Source organism: Somniosus microcephalus, chromosome 19, assembly GCF_052327205.1.
Source record: "Somniosus microcephalus isolate GS21.2 chromosome 19, FLI_Smic_1.0, whole genome shotgun sequence".
Taxonomy (NCBI): domain Eukaryota; kingdom Metazoa; phylum Chordata; class Chondrichthyes; order Squaliformes; family Somniosidae; genus Somniosus; species Somniosus microcephalus.
In genome coordinates, this window is record NC_141005.1 from 39,831,940 (window position 1) to 39,853,076 (window position 21,137).

General features: G+C 40.1%; 1 protein-coding gene across 8 annotated transcripts in view; it reads right to left on the minus strand.

The window, feature by feature from the left end:
• clip1a (CAP-GLY domain containing linker protein 1a) overlaps nucleotides 1-21,137 on the minus strand; it is a 180,035-nt gene that overhangs the window by 48,036 nt on the left and 110,862 nt on the right. For 7 of the 8 annotated variants that reach the window (XM_085961663.1, XM_085961661.1, XM_085961660.1 and 4 more), the window contains 3 exons: nucleotides 15,426-17,711; nucleotides 13,453-13,590; nucleotides 8,426-8,532 (listed from right to left, as the gene is read on the minus strand). In XM_085961663.1, the coding sequence (XP_085817789.1) occupies nucleotides 8,426-8,532; nucleotides 13,453-13,590; nucleotides 15,426-17,711 (2,531 nt within the window). The remainder of the gene's footprint in view (nucleotides 1-8,425; nucleotides 8,533-13,452; nucleotides 13,591-15,425; nucleotides 17,712-21,137) is intronic. The other variant, XM_085961666.1, reaches the window with a different exon arrangement.

A 21,137-nucleotide genomic window follows, 5' to 3' on the forward strand; every position in this document is an offset into this window, starting at 1 on the left:
GCTCATTTTTAAAGGCTTGTATTTCAAAATAGGAAGAAAAAACAAAATGCCTATTAGAAAGTACATGAAGAAATCTTCCTCAAAAAAATATGCAAAAATCAAGTTACTAAATTGCAAAAGATAGTTAGCAAATAATTACCCCGTCCTAAAAGATGTGGATATTATGCATTTCTTGGAAAAAGAAACATGTTAAAAAGGAGCTTTGTATCAGATGTAGTGCATGTTAAGAAAATGTTCCCACATAGCTTTTCTGCAGCTGGAATGGGAAAGTACAATACGTTTCAGGTTGACACAAACTTTTCCCTGTTGGCCACCTAGATTAGAAAAGTCAATGTAGCGCCCTGTGATTACAGCAGTGGCAATAACTTAAAAAATCAGTATCTCAAAAGAAAATTTTGCTTAAGGTCATATCCAAATATCATAATTAATGCACAAGTAGCAAAATTAGTTTTAAAGCACCTAAATATTTATTTCTAAATGGTGATACTATTATATGCAGATCAAGGTTTGACAGTTAAGAGTATTCTGGAAAACATTCAGTTCCATGCATTCCAATTTTGGGAAATTTATAAATGATAGCCTAAGTTTAACCAAATGCTGAAATCCTCATGAATGCCTTTGTCATCTCCAGACTCAACTATTCCAATGGATGGCCTCGCACCCTCTATAAATTCAGCTCATCCAAAACTCAGCTGCCTGTATTCTATCCCACTCAACCATCTCGTTGCCGATTTACACTAGCTCCCATACCCTACAGAGCCTTTAATTTAATTAAAAATTTGCCTTCTTGTGTTTAAATCCCTGATTACGTTTCGGTGAAGCACTTTTCTACATTAAAGTATTTTAAGTTTTTGTTGATATTTAAGTTTGGGTGAATGTAAGGTGACAAAATAGAGTACTAGTGGCAATAGATAAATTAAACACGAGACCCCTGTGCTTATTGCAGTCATTTAGAGACAATATACATGTACTAATACAACTTTGTTTCTCAAATCCATTTAATATATTTGTTCACAGCTTTAAAGTAACAAATTTGGTTAAATATCAGCAATACACCAACATCTTATTTCATTCAACAGAAAGTTACTTTATTGTAAACATGGGAAGAAACCTATATTATAGTTTTAGAAAAAAATTGCTGCTATTTAATGTAGGCAACCGGGTCCGTGAGAATAACCGACCTCTACCGTGCGGAGGCTGAACGCCAACTCTCCGACACCGCCTCCTACCTCCCCCTGGACCATGACCCCACCACCAAACATCAAGCAATCATTTCCAAGACTGTCACTGACCTCATCTCCTCTGGAGATCTTCCCTCCATGGTCGTCAACCTCATAGTCCCCAAACCCCACAGACCCCCTTCCCAAGATCCACAAACAGGACTGCCCTGGTAGACCCATCGTTTCAGCCTGTTCTTGCCCCACAGAACTGATTTCTTACTATCTCGATTCTATTTTTTCTCCTTGTCCAGTCTCTTCCCACCTACATTTGCGACTCTTCCAATGCCCTCCACCACTAACAGTTTACAGTTTCCTGGCCCCAACCATCTCCTTTTCACTATGGACGTCCAATCCCTCTACACCTCCATCCCCCACCAAGACGTCCTGAAGGCGCTCCACTTCTTCCTTGAACAGAGGCCCAACCAGTCCCCATCCACCACCACCCTCCTCTGCCTGGCTGAACTTGTTCTCACATTGAACAACTTCTCCTTTGACTCCACTCACTTCCTCCAAATTAAAGGTGTTGCTATGGGAACCCGCATGGGCCCTAGCTATGCTTGCCTTTTCGTGGGGTATGTGGAACATTCTTTGTTCCAGTCCTACTCAGGTCCTCTCCCTCACCTCTTTTTCCAGTACATCGATGACTGTATTGGTGCCGTTTCCTGCTCTCGCCCTGAACTAGAAAAGTTCATTCACTTTGCTTCCAATTTCCACCCTTCCTTCACCTTCACATGGTCCATCTCCGACTCTTCTCTTTCTTGACTTCTCTGTCTCCATGTCTGGAGATAGGCTAGCGACAAACATCCACTACAAGCCCACTGACTCCCACAACTACCTGGACTACACTTCCTCCCACCCCACTTCCTCTAAGGACTATTCCATTCTCCCAGTTTCTCCGTCTCCGCCGCATCTGTTCTGACGATGCCACCTTCCATACCAGTGCTTCCGACATGTCTTCCTTTTTCCTCAACTGAGGATTCCCCTCTACTGTGGTTGGCATGGCCCTTGCCCATGTCCGTTCCATTTCCCGTACTTCTGCTCTCACCCCTTCTCCCTCCCAGAACCACGATAGGATTCCCCTTGTCCTCCCCTTTCACCCCACCAGCCTCCACATTCAATGGATCATCCTCCGCCATTTCCAACGTGATCCTGCCATTAAACGCATCTTCCCCTCCCCTTTCAACATTCCGAAGGGACCACTCCCTCCGCAACACCCTGGTCCACTCCTCAATCATCCCCAACAGCCCCTCCCCTCCCCACAGCACCTTCCCGCGCAAGCTCAGGAGATGCAACACCTGCCCTTTTACATCCTCCCTTCCCACTGTCCAGGGCCCCAAACACCCCTTCCAGGTGAAACAGCAATTTACTTGTACTTCTTGCAATTTAGTATACTGTATTCGCTGTTCACGATGCAGTCTCCTCTACATTGGGGAGACCAAATGCAGATTGGGTGACCGCTTTGCAGAACACCTCCGTTGTCCGTAAGGGTGACCCCGAGCTTCCAGTCGCTTGTCACTTTAATTCTCTGCTCCACTCCCACTCTGACACCTCTGTCCTCGGCCTCTTGCACTGTTCCAATGAAGCGCAACGTAAGCTCGAAGGACAGCACCTCATCTTTCCATTAGGCCCTTTACAGCCTTCTGGACTCAACACTGAGTTCAACAATTTCAGACTATAACCCCATTTTTTCAGGTGGCAGCTGCTGATGATTCTGCCATCCCCATTTGTAACATTTAATCTCTCCTGCCTTCAATCCTAGCACAGACCGTCCTTTTAGTTCCTTCCCCCACCCACCTTCCCCTGCCTCTGCCCCTGCTTGAAACCTGTTACATCTCTAACTTTTTCCAGTTCTGACGAAGGGTCCCAGACCTGAAATGTTAACTCTGTTTCTCACTCCACGGATGCTGCCTGGCCTGCTGAGTGTTTCCAGCATTTTCTGTTGTTATTTCAGATTTCCAGCATCCGCAGTATTTTGCTATTATCTGTGAGAATAAAGCCTAACCAACAAAAAACAGCTGAAACAATGCCAGTCATCAACTGTAACTGCTGGTAGAGCCATTAAGCAACTAAATTTCACCTGAATCAGAAAACTAAATTGTAAATCTGGAATTTTTTTTTTTTAAACCGTGAAAAATGTAATTGAATGACATGAACATTTAAAACCAGACGACACTGCAGTAACATACTACACGCAGCAACATCATTAGGTTTTGTACAGAACAGGATAAACTGAAGCTTGAAATTTAAATGATTACAAATATTTAGCATTTGAATTGATTATGACAATATTTTTCACATCTTTTATGCTACAATAGAATGTTGGGAATAACATTCAAATTAGTAATTATTGAAGAACAGTAGTTGAACATATATTCTCAAAAAATGTTTTTACACATCAAAATAATACAAATTTCATTTAATTTCAATTAATAGGCATTAATAAACTCACTGGGGAATATATAAACTTGCCTTAAGCACACTACCCAGTTCACTAACACTGCTTGATACTTTAAACAGTACAGGAGGATTACAAAACATGAAACCAGCAAGCACATTTGTGAAAGCAACTCAATGCCTGATAATAAGTTAACAAACTTAGTTAAAATCTAATGAAACATCTCCAATATACTGAGTCAGTAGTAGGTCACACAATTTATAGATGAATGAACACACACATGCACACACATCTCCCGGCATGCCCATTTGTGAAGAGACTTAGTGTCTGATGATTGAGGCTACTTATGAAGCTTTGTATTGCAAAAACTGAGGTGCTACATCAGTGTTCATGGACACAAACGTGCACGCACATGCACATATAGGTGCCAGCATGCCCATTGTTGAAATAAACTCAGTGTTTGATGCGAAGTTATCACCCATGAAGTGTACTTAAAACCTGATGAAGCGTGTTTAAAATCTGGTGAAGCATTTTAAACTTATTCTGATGAGCAGAAATTGTCCACAGACGGCGGATGGACAGTACCATACCATGAATCACCCCGCTTCTGCCGCGTGGGGGAAGAATTAAAAAGCGTCAGCTACATTAATTGATATCCAATTCTGATGAAATCTCAGCTTATATAGTGCTAAAGTACTTAGTGAATGGTTATAAAATAATGGTATATATTCAGTACTCAATTTGAATTTACAAAACCAGTCTGATCTAAAAACACCACAGTATCTATCATAGTTTGAAAAAAAAAAGAGTAATTCAGTCCAACAACTTGGTTTCCTAATTCATAAGTGAAGAATGAGATATGGAGGGATTGTGCAATACCACTTCCTATGTCACTGTTGATATTGACTTCATTCATGAATTATGCAGGGCATTTTCTAATTATACTTTATGCATTATTTTCCCTTTACCTCTTAGTCTTCCTGTGTGTTACACTGCATTATTTTGTCATTAAAAGAGCAGGAAAGTGATTGCACCAAAGCCCTGCTGAGGGTCACTCTATAACCAACCTTTTGGATGTGAATGTGGCCTGGGATGACGCTCCCATTTGCTTTCTTTTCCCCCTCCCACTGGAGTAGCACCTAGTCTCCCTATTATAGCACAAGTGATTAACTGAAAACTTACTGTCTGGAGCACAAAAAAAATCAGTCGTCATGAATGACCATCCCGCCCTTCTATACTATGCCATGTGGCATCACTGTGCTATGCCATTAAGATATTTTGCTTAAAATAGCAATGTTAACATTTTATTTTCATTTATCTTTGCACATCTGGATAGACATCAATCAAAGGGCAACAGAATTATTCACTGTGGTGTCACAATGTCTACCAGGAAGACTTTGAATTAAACCCCAGTTGTAGCAGTAACTGCCTTCACCAGTGTGGCTTTAACAGAGGTAGCATACATCATAATCCTCTACTGACTAATTCAATGTCTTCAGCTGTGGCAAAATACTATTACCACACTGAAGTTAAGGCATCTGCACAGTATTTTCTGCACAGCATAACTTCTCTTTGTCAATGTATCACAAAGATCATCTGCTTTCCAATGGGTTAAAATCACTACCCAAATAAAATGTTTCTTTCAGTAAATTAAATACTACACTATGTAAAACTTACTTGTGGCAATGATAGATTACATAATAGGGACCAAGCAAAGTACACGGCATACACCAACATGCTAGACCATCATTATCCAGCAGTGTTGTTCAGCAAGATAATGGGCAATGAGGATTTTTCTTGCATTCAGGATAAATTAGTTGCATCCTCTAATTATTTCTAAACAAGCATTTATAAAGCAAAGTGGGGTGATACTGGATACAAATTACTGCAACATTGAAATAAAGAGTTGGATTGTCATATTTTACTTAAATGTTCTACTGCCTCACCTCTAGATGAATCCCATGCAATTTTTCTATTCTTTAAGATTTATTTCCTTGAATTTTTGAAGGTTCTTTCGTAAAGCCCAGAAAGAAATCTCTGCTTGCGAGAAAGACAAGAGTATGCTGCAGTTGTATAAATAAGGGGATCCCCCTGGAGTTTGCCCATTTTCTAGCCTTGGTGCTTGATTTCAGACCAATAGTGAGCTGTCCTTTTCAAATAAACTCAAGTCTCCCCCCGTCCCTCCACTTCCCTTTCTCACCAGTGCACAAGTTATGAACAGGGCTCCACGGAGAGCCTGCCACGGAGAACTGGATTTTGCCTTAAAAGAATATTGAGGAGGCAAACAGGAATACATGGGAGCAAATACTTAACATTCAAAGTATTTACCCCTGGAGTTACATTTCTTTAAATATTTCTAAAATATGAATATACTAACATATAAGCGCTATTTGCCAAAAACATCTTTGACGGTACTAGCATAACTGTCGAAAGCAAAAACAGATTAAATTTTTCCAAAAGTAATGTATTTACTCCTAAACAAGAAGCATTCTTTTTCACCAATAAGTTCCATCAATACTATCATTTTTTTTTGGTTATTGCAGAGACTTGACAATACTGTAAAACTATGCTGCAAATGCAGTTTAATTTTGTGTGTTTGGTTAATTGAAAGATGTTTGTGGTTGGGAATGGAACACTTTCCATTTCTGGCACTTAATGTCAACATCAAGCAATCCCAGGTGAGATATAACACAGGCAGCTGCAAGAACAAAGCTCCTTCCACTCCGCCCTAACATTGTGCTTCAACAACAACAGCTCTACGACAACAAAATGTTTTTATATAGCGCCTTTAGCGTCCCAAGGCACGTTATCAAACAAAATTTGACACCGAGCTACATAAGGAGATATTAGGACAGATAGGAGAAAGGGAGGTAGAGGGGGGGTTTTCGGGAGGGAATTCCTAGGCAGCTGAAGGCACAGCTGCCAATGGTGGAGCGATTAAAATGGGGGGTGTTCAAGAGGCCAGAATTGGAAGAGCGCAGATATCTCGGAGGGTTGTAGGGCGGGAGGAGATTACAGAGATAGGAAGGAGCAAGGCCATGAAGAGATTTGAAAACAAGGATGCAAATTTTAATATCTAGGCGTTGCTTAACCGCGAGCAAATGTAGGTCAACGGGCACTGGGCTGATGGGTGAACTGGACTTGGTGCGAGTTAGGACACAGGCAGCAGAGTTTTGAATGACCTCAAGTTTACGGAGGGTAGAACGAGGCAGGCCGGCCAGGAGTGCGTTGGAATAGTCAAGTCCAGGAGGTAAAGGCATGGATGAGGGTTTCAGCAGCAGATAAGCTGAGGCAGGGGTGGAGTCGGGCGATGTTACGGAGGTGGAAATAGGCGGTCTTAGTCTCGAATACACAAGTTTGCATTTTTTACACTTCTTACATGAACTATTAGGCATGTCTATGTGACGTTGCCATAGCAACAAATTATTAACAATTTTAGGCCCAACCCACTAGGAACAGGACTGTGAATGCCCAAACTTATTTCACATAGGACCTTGTAGGCAGAGGGAACTTCCATCTCATCATTCTTGGCTACATTTCAACACTGATCCGAGAGGTGAAAGACCACCCACCTCACGACTCCTTTCCCACAATGTACTTTTCTATTTAGTCTTTAAAGAATGCAATAAAAGCAGAATTTTTTTTAAAATCTCTGTAACCTCCTCCAGCCCTACAAGCCTTTGAGATATCTGCACTCCTCCAATTCTGGCACCATGCACATCCCCGATTTTAATTGCTCCACCATTGGCGGCCGTGATTTCCGCTGCCTTGACACTTAAGCTTTGGAATTCCCTCCCAAAATTTCTCCGCCTCGCTACCTCTCTCTCCTCTAAGTTACTCCTTACAACCTAACTCTTTGACCAAGCTTTTGGTCATCTGTCCCGATATCTCCTTCTGTGGCTCAATGTCAACATTTTTTTTTTTTATTGATGACGCTCTTGTTAAGCGCCTTGGGACATTTTTGCATTGTTGAAGGTGCTATATAAATGCAAGTTGTTGCTGTTTCTGAAATTAGTGAAATTCCCCGGTTAAATAAGTAAGGATTATATATACACACACGAGAAGGATTAGGAGTCAATCTTGTAAAATATGATGGAATTAATCACACTTTGTGGTCACTCACTTTTTTTGCTATTCAAAATGAAATGCTGAAGATTTAGGTAGTGTATAAATTCAATGAAAACATTCCTTCCAGAGATCTGAACTTCGGATAATGAAGATTATATTTGGTGAGGTGAATATCGTAACTTGAACTATACAATATGTGTACATAGCATTAAAAAAATCTTCCAGTTGAATGGCCAGGCGAGGTACTGTGCCCCAGCAAGAAATTTATGCCTTCAGGAGAGGAGGAGCAAAGAAAATTGGTGGAGGAGGGAGGGTAAAATAAGTTAACCCTTGAGCTACAGACTGACTGGCATTGCAATTTTGACAATGCTGCTTTTAAGATTATGATGTCTTGTAGGAGTTCCCAATTTTAACCATCCTGCAAAGGGAGGTGCCGTTCGGATGCCAAGCATCTCCCCGCAGAGGGAAAAATGCGAACAGAGTGTATCCCTCCTGGTGGTGATCAAAAAAAATGTATTTTATCATTAAGGTTACAAGAAGCCTTCCAGGGACTGGTGTTTAGCGCAAAATAAATTCTTCAGTTCTCCACTATTGTGATGTGTGAAAATAGAGAAGTTAATGAAGATTGGTGAAATTAAGTCATTTGTGCTCTAGAGTTAAAAGATGACAACACTGTTATATAAAGAACTATATCTATACAACAATATCACAATTATTTTGAACATTAAGTGCAGTTACTCACATTTCTTTGCAAAGGCTTCCTATTCTCTTATTCTCAGAGCTGAGCTGCTGTTTCGAATGGCTCAAATCTTCTTGGCATTTAGTGTTTTGTTCCTTAAGAGCTTCCAGCTGACAAAGGGAAAAAAAAATTTGTTTCTGCAGTCAAATAAAATATTTTTAGAATCTTCCAGAACGGTATAGAAAATAAAAACTGACATCTCTGACTGTATTCTAGTATCAAAGGCAGCTTTTGCTCCAACACATTAGCAGAAAGAAAATGGCTATTATGAAAAGAGAATCCATCCTGCTGTGCCTCAAGCACTGCAAAAGCTTGTCTATCAGTAAAGAAAAACAGAACTGTCCTTACCACCAGCCCTTATATAAAAAAATATAAGCCTCCCTTTAAATGCAAGTTCCATTAGTGCTTTGTGATTTAGTACCAAACCCAAACATTGCAGCTTTCCAGATGTTTCCCCATCTTTGAATAAAATTATAACTGCTGCCTACCTGAGTAAAGATAGTGAATCCTTCAAATGTAAGAAACCCAATAAAAAGCTTCTGAGAAACACAGAAGTCTACACAATTTATCTTCATTGCTGTAAAATCATTCATTGTACAACACACATTACTGATTACCAGAATATACCATTACTGCTCACTCGGCTATTTATAAAGAAAACTGAACATCACCTGTTCCTTAAAAATCATACCTTAAGCTGCACAGAGAAGTAATAAGGGGAATAATTATCCTGTAAAGCTCGGATATCCATTACTGTTAATATTAAGATATTTTCTTCCTTGAAAAATGATTCTGAAGGTATGATCCAATTATACGCGTGAGATAATGCACCTGAATGCTCAGTGCCATCATCTGTCATATGCACCAGAGCTCAGTTGCATAACACAACGATTCTGATGTACAGCCTCCAACCAGCTGTCCTACTACTACAGGCTGCTGAATCTTTAGCTATCGCACTCCCAACAAATCAGCTTTTATGCATAAGTGACATCATCTAAAGCTCTATGGCCTCACAGATTCTCACCTTTATTTCTAAGAACTCATTAAAATAACAGGAGTTCCTGAAAACATCGCAAAAAGATGATATTGTTTGAAAGATTTATGAAACGACCTGTCTCTTCCACCAAATCTCTTATCCATGTACCTTACATAGACAGTTAGCCTCTCTGGCATTTGGGCAAGACAGGAAGAATAAATCCAGTCATAAATAAAATGCAAGTACTTTTAACAAAACAAATCCGCCTTTCTTGTGCTGCATTCTGCAAATTGGAATATTTATCCCCGATAACACATACTTCATCTTTAAACACCAGAAAATTGCCTGACAGTGCTGTCAGCTTTAATCAGGTCAGAAACCATGAACTACAGCAACACAACAACTGAAGTAAATTACATTACTGATCTGTATCCAGGAATGATGCACAATTTACAGGATTATCAAGCAGTGACTTTTAAATCTGAAATTTCCAGCAAACCAGATTACATAACATACAAAATTGTTTCCAGAAACATAATCACATAGTAAAAAATGTTTTGGTTAATTATCAAAAATGCAAATGTAGCTATTTTTCCTCTCATTTCACTTTTTAAAGCATCGTTTAACACCTGTTCTAAAGCGCTCAACTCATTTTAACCTTTATTTTACTTTAACATTTTTTTTTTTTATAAAAGATAATGGTCTAGATATTCATAGACTATTCTATCGCAGATTGTTCCAGAATATATATTTGCTTTGGTAGTTTTTTTCTATGAAACAAAGGCCGAGAAAACATCTTGAGCAAACTATACAGAAAGCAGAAGTTTCCCAGCTGCGTAGGAAAGTATTTTGGCTGACGTGTAATGAAATATAGTTGACCACTGTCTAAAAGGATGATCAATTTAGACAATGGAACAGGTTCTGACAAGGATGAGGCCCCTTTGGTTCTGTGTGTTCAGCAATCTGTTCAATGGCCTATGGGTTATCGGATGCCCAACAAAATTAAACACAATGGCCTATGGGTCACATGCTAAAACTCAATGACTTAAGTAAATTGGAAGAGTCACAAATGTGACCATATATGGGCAATGAGGTTACTATAAAAAAGGGGGGGGAAAAAGCACTTGGCACCTGTCACTTCGGAAAAACAGGAGCCAGCATCCAAACCCAGCCGAGTGTTCCGAGCGTGAGTATACAGTCAACTGCTTAATTACAGCTTGTACTAGAATAGGTTTCATAGACTCTTGTTAACCGTCTATTAATGTAGTTTCTAATTAAGTGCGCATGGACTTTTGACTAATAAAGTAATATGTTCAAGTGAAGTTAATTAGAAGCTAAACCCAATACAGATTTTCCAGAAAATGTTTGCATTACTTATGCCACACCAAAATTTCCTGGGACATTTATACCGTGAGAACTCCCAAGCTGAAATTTATGAAGGACAATCATGCAATACAATGCGACTGACAGCAACTTTTGACAGTTTCATCGTCTTTTTAAAATGGCATTTTTCAGTTTGTTGCTTCATCAAATTTGCATATGGTGTTGTATTAACATGAATAGATTTTGGAGGTCTGATTGGAGAAGTGTGGACTTCAATTTGGTCAGTTTTACATAAAAACCAGAAAGAAGATTAGATGGTTGCTAGGACCCAGAAATTAATCTTTTAAAAAACAAATCAAGTTGTAAGATTTAGTATCGTCACTGAAAGAACTATGGCAAACATGGCTTCTGATTTACCACCATGCTCACTGATGTATTCGGATTAGAAATACAGGAAAATATGGAAGATGTTATCAATGGTGAAATCAGCATGCTAGATGGCAACGGCATATGTCGCCGATCTCACCAATGCATGAAAATCTGGGCCAATGTTTACCTGCCTTTGGATACTTCCACATGCTATTCATGCTCAATTCTTTGTCCCAGCAGAACAGTATTTGCTCCCTAGTTACCTGATAACTAACAAACTGACTCAATGGGCTGGATTTTTAGCCAATAAAGGAAAGTGAACCTAAAAATGTGTCTTGGTCAAGAATATGGGGAGGTTGGACATTTTCAGACTGGTATTCACAAGCCTGAAGCAGCCCAAAGTGAGCGATGAAATAACTTGTTAATTGCTCAGGAAGTACCTTACCAACAAAACAAATTCTCTTACCAGAGTTAAACACAATATGTTTATTTTAAAGTTGACTTATCCAATAAGATTTGCTCTTAACTGAAAACACTCATCATGAATGCACCATTCCACTTTTGCTAACAGATCCTAAACGGAGTATAATATCCAGGTTTGTGGTGGAGGGTATACATGGATACATAACATATATCCACTTTAAACTTTTGTTGATGAGCGTATGGTTACTTCCAGGCAGGTAGAAGCAGCACCATATCCTCGTCAACTGGCTGCCCACAAACGTTCCCTCTAATTTTGTTTGGCCCTGCGCGGTCCCTTTAAGGGGCCAGTCAGAATACCGCATATGCGCTGTTTTTGTATTGAAAAGCTAGCAAGCTGGCTGTGCAGCTTACAGGGAACATTGCTGCCTACCCTACCAGGGTTTCCGGCATCATTCCTGCCCGACACCCAAGCCCCGTTGCAGCCGCTAACAAGCCCTGTTGCTGCCATGGTAAAAGCTGAAATGACCAAACAAGATTACATATAGTGGGACAGATTCAGGTGAAGAATGGGAAGAGACAAGAAAACCTGGGAGCAGCAATTGTTGGGGAGGAGGGTGGGAGAAAGAGGGAGAACACAGTGCCAAAGTGGACAGCGGAGGTTGTGGTGCCTCTCGGTGACATCATCTAAAAATACATCAGGTTCTACATGTACGCTGATGACACCCAGCTCTACCTCACCACCACCTCTTTTGACCCCTCCACTGCCTCTGTGCTGACAGAATTTCCTCCAACATTGGGAAGACAAAAGCCACTGTCCTCGGTCCCCACCACAAACCGCCCCTGTTCCCTAGCCACCAATTCCATCCCCTCCCTGGCCACTGCATCAGGCTGAACCAGACTGATCGCAACTTCGGCGTCCTATTTGACCTTGAGCGGAGCTTCCAACCCTCATATCCTCTCCATCACCAAAGACTGCCTACTTCCACCTCCCTAATATCACTCGTCTCCGTCCCTGCCTTAGCCCATCTGCTGCTAAAACCCTCATCCATGCTTTTGTTACCTCCAGACTTGACTCTTGCAATGTTCTCCTGGCTTGCCTCCCATCTTCCAACCGCCATAAACTTGAACTCATCCAAAACTCTGTTGCCCGTATTTGACCTCATACCAAATCCCAGTTACCCACCACACCGGTGCTCGCCGACCTACATAGGTTTCCAGTCCATCAACTCCTCAAAAATAAAATTCTCATCCTCATGTTCAAATCCCTCCACGGCCTCGCTCCTCCCTATCTCTAACTTCCTCCAGCTCTACAACACTGAGACCGCTACGTTCCTCCAACTCTGGCCTCTTGTGCCTCCCCCATTTCCTTTGCCCGACCATTTGTGACCATGTCGTCCTCTGTCTGGGCCCTAAGCTCTGGAATTCCCTCCCTAAACCTCTTCGCCCCTCTCTCCTCCTTTAAAATGCTCCTTAAAACCTGCCTCTTTGACCAAGCTTTTGGTCGCCTGTCCTAATGTCTCCCTCTTTGGCTCAGTGTCAATCTTTCTCTTATTTCGCTCCTGTGAAGCACCTTGGGATATTTTATTACGTTAAAGGTGCTATATAAATGCAAGTCGTTATTGTTGATCAGCATTAAATTGTCTAGTAAGTATCTTAAAGAAAATGTGATGCCGAAGTTCAATGTGACAGACAGGAGGAAATGCACACCATTTTTATTACATTAATTAAAGACATGAAATGAGAATATTAAGAACAGACATTTAATTTAACGAAAAGAAACAATAATTAGAGAAGACAGGTCCACTCTTATTTTTAAGCCACCCTTGGTTGCAATTTAACATCAGCTGTTTGCAATCCTTGGATGATGTCTCATTCGAGCAATGCTTTATATACTCTGTTCTGGAGCCCACATAGAACAAAGCAATGGGTCAGTTCTTACCTCATTTTGAAGCTTCTGGTTGTTCAGCCTGGACTCTTTCAATTCTACCAAAGTTTCAGTCTTCTGTTGGTCCAGTATATTTTTTTCCTTCATAACCTGCTCTAATGTCTTTCCAGCCTCTTCAGCTTTTTTGGAAGCCTAAAAATACAAAAAAGTGTCCTAGTGTGAAATAAATGTTTAAAGTTTCACTGAAACAGGGAAATTCTGAAAGTTACTTAAAACACTTCTTGCATGTGGACAGATTACATTAATTGATGTCTTGCACATAATGTAATCCTGACACTTGAAAAATAGATGGTGGAAATTTGTCATGCTAGTTTTATTTTTAGAAATTTTAACCATATTGTTTTTGTGCTGAACCTGTATTTTCACATTCCATAGAGTCATGTCGAATGCTAGTCACCATTACCGTTAAATACTCTTTAAAATTCTGCAGAAAGTATATGCAGCAAAATCATACATTTCCAATGTGTCAGATCCAGTTTCATGCCAAACACGCCATTGATTTTTTAAAAATTTAAATAATCAACGTAGGGAAAACCAAAGCTAAAATTCACAGACATTAGAAACTGCCAACAAGCCAACTCACCTTGTGAATTACAAAGAGAAAATTATTTTGAAGAATTAGACATTAAATTATGTTTTGAGGATAATTAAAACATTGTCTGCCACATATTACTTTGTTGCCAATTTGCGGTATTCATTTAGCTTGTTTTAAATACAAAGCACAATTTGGAATTTTTATTAGTAGATTTCGCTATTAAATTTCAAAGGACTAGCTTAAATGTACAACCTCACATTCTTTGCCCACCAGTTTTCTTCAGAACATAGTATGCTTCCATGGACACTGGCACCCCTCTGGTGTTTTATCAAGTGTTCATTCTTCATGTGTGAGCTGAGATGGTGAGTGTCCACATCTATTCAACCACAGGCGCGGGGAAGAAATCACGGCTGATAGTGATCCTGACCTCGCATCTTTCTCATGCGCATCCACTGTCCACCAGGTGTCACTGAATAGTGAACAGGAGTGGAAACCCTGGCGAATATCCCCCCCTTCTATAACTACTCCTATTACAACAACTTGCAATTATAAAACATCTTAAATATAGAATAACGTTTCAAGGTGTTTCACAGAGAAGAAATAACAATTCACTACTTCGAAGTACAGTAGTTCGTGAGTGAAACATATGGAGACATTTCTTTGGCACTCCATAAGTGCAAGCCTTTCTTTTCTCCCCTATTCCAGAGCCACTTAAACAGTTGTAGTCGCAAACCAACTACAATCAGTGAACTCAGCCCAGATCATGATCAAACCTAGGAGCTTCCTGGTCTGTATGGTTGAGTACAATGCATTCACTCACTCAATAGTTTACACTTGTATATTTCTGCCTAATGGCTTCAAATTGGTTTTGCCTTTGTTAAAATTAGCTGTTGGCAGTTTCATTGTGGATGTGTGAAGTTTTAAGATTTTAGAAATAATTGCATTTTGTTTAAAACACAAAATTTTAAAAGAAAATCAGGATGAATTTTTTTTAAATAACCAACATTTGTTGAGGATAAACAATCTGTTAAATTTGAGAACATGTAAAATAGTCCTTTTGGTAAACTTGAACAGGACTAAAATGAACAGAAAAATCTAAACCTTTTCTGTTTTAAAGCATACTTAAACCTTCATTTTATCCACACCCTAGAAACAAGAATTCTAACTGCATATAATGCAAATTAATTCAGGAAAAATGAGAAACAGGACTTTTATAATGAATATAATTACCCGTGCAAAATGCCCACACCATTTATTGGAGTGACAAGCCACAAAAATCATTTCCCAGAATTAATGTAATTGAAAGCATAGTTGACAAACTGTGTTAATAGAGCTGATCAAAAAAGTTCAAAACCAAACCGGTTAGTGCACTCATTAGTAAACAAAAGTGCCCATGACTTTCTGGATTTATCTGAATGCTTATATTTGGTACCTCAATCTTCTCTGATAAAGTAATATTCTGATGAACCTGAAGATCTTTTAATTTGGAAGCAAGATCCTCTTCATGTTTCAGCGAAAGCTCCTTCTCACATACCAGTTGCTGGAGCTTTGCTACAGTTTCTCCCTGGTCTTGAGCAGAAAGAGCAGCCTCTTCACGTAACCTGCAGAGGGATTCAGCTAGCCCGTCCTTCCCTCTAACGAGCTCTTCTTTTTCTGTATGTAGTTTCTGTACTGTTGCCAGTAAATTATCTTTCTCTTCCCATAGCTTTACCCGATCCAAGTCGGACACATCCTGGCGACTGCGAAGTTCATCCAAGAGTCTCAAACTTTTTGATTGTGAAGCCTGGAGCTCTACTTTTTCTTTGGTTACGATATCAAACTCCTTCTTCAGCTCTTCAACACTGGACATCAGCCAATTTTTCTCAGCTACTAAGTCTTCTTTCTCACTAGCAGACTTCTTTTGTTCAGTATCAATGACCTCTTTCTCTTTTACTAGCAAGTTTTTTTCTGAAAGTAGTTCATCATTTTTAGCTTTAAGAACACCCATTTCTTTCTGCAACAGCTGGAAATGACTTTCAAGTTTTGAATGAGCCATAATGAGAGTCTCTTTTTCCATTTTTGCTGCATCCCTTTCTTGTATTAGTTGGTTTTCAAATACTCTCACCTGTTCATTCAATTTATTATATTTTTCCTCTAATTCCACCCTCTGTGTAATAAGATTTTCTTTTTCAGAGCACTGTTCCTGAAGTTCAGCTGCCAGTCTCTGCTTCTCCTGCAACAAGCAAAGTCTCTCTGAATCCACAATCTTTTTGCTGTTCTGAATCTCATCCAAAAGTGTAGACAAACTTGATTTTGAGACCTGGAGCTCTCCATTTTCTTTGGCCAATTTATCAAGTTGTTCCTTTAAGAACTCAACGTTGCCAAGGAGCTGATCCCGTTCTGCAGCTATGGCTGTATTTTCAGAGACTACCTGCTGTTGCTTTGATTTAAATTTGACTAACTCGTCTGAGAGAGATTCATTTTCTGACAACTGCACATTGCTTTTTGATTCCAAGGTCTCCTTCTCCTTTTGTAAAGATTCACACTGGGTTTCGAGCTGTGACTGCCTCAGCAAAAGTGAGCCTTTCTCTGTTTTTAGAGCATCTTTTTCTTCACTCAGCTTCTTCTCAATGATGGCCGCCTCCTCAATTGATTTCTGCAGCTTTGCAGTCAACTCCATTTTTTCCTTAGCAAGTTCGTCCCTTTCTACAGTTAGTTTTCTCTGAGACGTAGTTAGCTCTTCCTTCTCTTGGAGCAGCTGGGCACGTTCAGAGTCTGTTACCTCCCTACTATTCGTGATCTCATCCAAGAGTTTTGACTGGCTGGATTTTGAGGCCTGAAGTTCTGCATTTTCCTTCATACATGTTTCTAGTTCTTTCTTCAAAAGATCATGATTATTCTGTAGTTGATCCCTTTCAATAATGATAGTTTGCTTTTCAAAGATGGTCTTCTGCAAACATGAACCAAGATCGCCCTTCTCTTTCTCAAGAGTTTCATTTTCAGATGCAAGCTCATCACTTGCCGATTTCAACAGAATTTTCTCCTTTGCTAAATGTTCACCTTGAGCTTCGAGCTTTGAGTATTTTAGTAAAAGAGAGTCTTTTTCCACCATCAGACCATCTCTTTCTTTCACCAGCTTCTCAAGAGCAATTGCTGTCTCTTCACGTGACTTGTGGAAATTTTCGGTAATCTTGTCTTTTTCTTTTGTAAGTTCCTCTCTTTCTGTAATCACTTTCCTGTGGGCCGATAACAACTCTTCCTTTTCTTGAAGCAGCTGTGCTCGTTCACATTCTGTTACTTTGCTGTTCATCTCTACTTCTCCCAGTAGTTTACTTAGATTGGATTGCGAGACTTGGAGGGCGTCATTTTCTTTGGTCAACATATCAAGTAGCTGCTGCAACTGTTTGATTTCCATGAGAAACTGGTCTTTTTCAGTGGCTAAAGCATCCTTTTCCAGGCCAAGTTGTTGCTGATTACACTCAAAATCTTGCCTTTCTTTGAAAAATGCTGTCTTTTCCAACTGGAGTGCCTCATTCTTTGATTCTAACACTTGCTGCTCTTTCTGCAGGGAAATATACTGTAACTTCAGCTCTGCAAGTTCAGAGAATATGGACTCTTTCTCGGATTTTAGTGCATCTCCTTGCTGGATCATCTGTTCTTTATCCCCCTTTAGAGCTCTTATATCCTCTGCTATTTGCTCATACTGAGATTTGGCTGATGCTAGCTCATTGGTTAAAGACTTCAGAATTTAAGTGGGGAGAAAAGGAAAACAAAAACATAGTCAAGCAGGCAAATGAAAACAGCATGGATTAAAGACAATACAAAAGGTAAAGTGTGCTGCTCAAGCACAAAATAAAAACACAACTGTCCTTGGATTTCTCAGCAGATTTATGGAGGAATGACAGTGCGCTGACCTAGATCACAGTGTTCGAGTAAAACTAAAAAAATCTACCATAAAGTTTGGTGTAACAATCATTCTTTATAAACTGTAAAATCTAAGGGAACAGCATTTATATAACATCTTGTCACTTCTCTCTGAAACACCTCAAAGCACTTCACGCCACAAATTATTTTGCAATGTCAGCAATGTTTTTGTACTTGGCATAAAAAAATTGAGATGTGGTACACCAAATGATCAATATCAGATTTTACAGTAATTCTGCTGCCCTTTGAGATGCTCAGAGTACAGTCTATTAGGAAAGGTTGTGTAATACCGTACAATTTCGAACACATCACAGCTCCGTTTGTAAATGTTGGCCTGTGTAGAATGTGTTCTCATTTAAAAAAATGGAAGGGAAGATGGGAAGTGTGTTAAGCATGACACTGCACTGACTACACCATAGATAAGGAGTTTTGCTTGAATCAAAGATTGATTGCTCTTTAAAAGGAGTTTTTAATCAGGAGAGAGTAGAAATCAAAAGGAGCATTGCCTCACAACAGACTGACAAGCCAGGTCAGAAGCACTTTTTCTCATCTTTATATTCAAATCTCTCGGTCTCACCCCTCCAGCCCTACAACACCTTAAGAACTTGGTGTTCCTCCAACTCTGGCCTCTAGTGCTTCCCGTACTCCCTCCAACCCACTGTTGGCAGCCATGTCTTCAGCTGTCTAGATCCCAAGCTCTGGAATTCCTTCCTAAACCTCTCCGCTTCACCACCTTCCCTCTCCTCCTCCTTTAAGATCCTCTTGAAGCCCAACTCTTTGACCAAGCTTTTTGTCATCTCGACTAGTATCTCCTTCTTTGGCTCAATGTCAATTTTTATCTGATTATGCTTCTGTGAAGCACCTTGAAGTTTTTCCAGCTTAAAGATGTTATATAAATGCAAGTTGTTGGTGATATAGAAAAGGAAAATAAAGCCCAGTGGACCGGATTTTGCTGTGAAAATAACGGTGAGATTAACAGCGCTCACCGGCATTTACATGCAGATTGGACAGCAACTTCCAGCGAGCGCACATGCTCAGTTAATCTGGAAGTTGCTGTCAAAATGCGCTGCCCCTCTAAGCTGCGCGAAAACGCATCTCGCCATCTGGCTCCCCATTCAAATGTATTGAACAGCGTGAAGTTTCTGTACATTGTAGATACAGACTAAACTCGCCACAAAAAGTTGTCAACTCATTCCAGTCTAAGTAGCCTTTTTAACAGCGTGATAAGTTTAATTACTGCCAAATAACCTCTCTGGTACTAAAAATTAAATTTAACAAGTGTGGGGTCTCATTCCTTCAGATTTTAATTATTGTTGGAGTTTTTTTTAAATTGAAATTAAAAAAAAAAAAGTTTGTCTTTTATTTCTCCTCTTAATCCAATCTTTCTTTCCCTCTCTATTTCGCTTTCTGTATCTGATTTGACAATAAATTCACTAATCTAATTGACACTTCTTGGTTCAGACACTGCTCATTGGTTAAGGAGATACATAGGGGGGGGGAGAAATTTATTATAGCACTGTTTGGGGTGCTAACTTTTAAAAGTTGAAAAAATTAGCGCCAGGTGCTAATGTTTCTCAACGTTTAAAAATTTGATTTCGCGCTCCAGTAAGGAAGTGGAGCGCTAAATCAAGCTCTCCACTTCCTTCCTGGAGTGCAACAAGCGGTAGGTGTGCAGCGCTGCCACGTTGGAAGGCTCCTTCCCTCCCTTAAAAGGGAAGGGCCATCGCTGCAGGCTCTGCAAGGGAAAAGCGACTTACCTGGTCCCCACCGGCAGCCGCAATCCGGCCTGATCAGCCCGATGCACTGCTGCAGAGTGCCGGGCTGATTGAACGCTGGGGGAAAAAAGGAAAAAAAAAAAAACCCAGAAAACGAGCATTTGATTATTTTTTCCCTACCTCAGCCACCTTGCCTTTATCACCCCCGAAGAGCCCAGCCTCCCGATGAACGTCTCCTGCAGCTGCCGGTCTTGTCACCCGGCGATGCTGCAGGGGGCGAAACCGAAGTTAGTGTCCGGGTGGATGACGTCATGATCTCCAGGCAAAGGAAATCGGGGCGCAACGCCATACCGCTGCTGCAAACCTCCCGCCGAATTTAGCAGGAGCCGATATTCTCGCTGAGCCTGGGTGGCAAGTGGTTAGTGCCCTGTTATCACCCTTCAGAGGCGATAACGGGAGGCGCAAAGATACCCAATTTCTCCCCCATTGTTGCTTGCCCTGTTCTCAGGTCCCAGATGCTCTGTAGAGGGCGGCGTGCCGTTTGGATGTTTAGCTGACAGCAACTTGCTGTGCAAAACCCCATAAAAAAACCTATGGGCAAGTGCAAGTCATCGTTCGTTCGACGCTCACAGCAAAATACGACCAAATGACTATGAGTCTATATGGTATGATGACAGAGCATCAGTCTATAATTTGAATTTACTTTTTGACCAGTGTTCCAAAGCAAGCATTTATAATGTTAATGTTAAAGGCCCATCTAAATTTGTGCCTGTTCAAATTGTTAATGCCAAAAGCCATGATGGAGAGTGGCAACTCTGCAAAAAAAGGAACGTGAATTTGTTCCTGATAAATCAGCTGAGGAACCCGAAGACTTTCTTGTACCAAATGACAAGTGTTTCTAATTTTCTGCAAGAGCATTGCAAACACAAAGGATTATTATAAAACATGATGAATGGAAAACGAAAGCAAGAAATAAATCCACAGGGTGCAGATGAACAGCCAACTAATAAGAATTGTCTTACTATTGCTGCTACAAATGCAAGTTTCTCTAAAATAAAAGTGCATAAATTAGCATATTAAACAAAGTAACAGCAAAAATAGCTATTCTTATGTGGCATCTACTATTCTTGTCATGAAAGATAAATAAATAAAACATGTACTATATTTCCTAACAAATGAAATTCATGTTAGATAATATGCGTATTTGGGAGAGGCAAGACTGAGCAGATCACAGATATTTGCCACCAGCCTTTATTAGCTGTGCTTTGGTACATTTATTCTAACCCTAAGAATTCATCTTGTCCACGAGTCTCAAATGGTGCGAGCATTTATTCACTGAATATAGCATTTAAGTACTGAGAATGTAGTTAAAATCAGTTCTTTTAAGAGAATTATTGAACTCCAGACACTGCTATAGTAGTAAATGAGCAAGTAGTTCTATTATCAACTATTAACTCGTGTAGGATACAAGGCTGCCTGCTGCATATTAGTAATTTGCTGCTGATTCACGAGCCATTTAATCATAA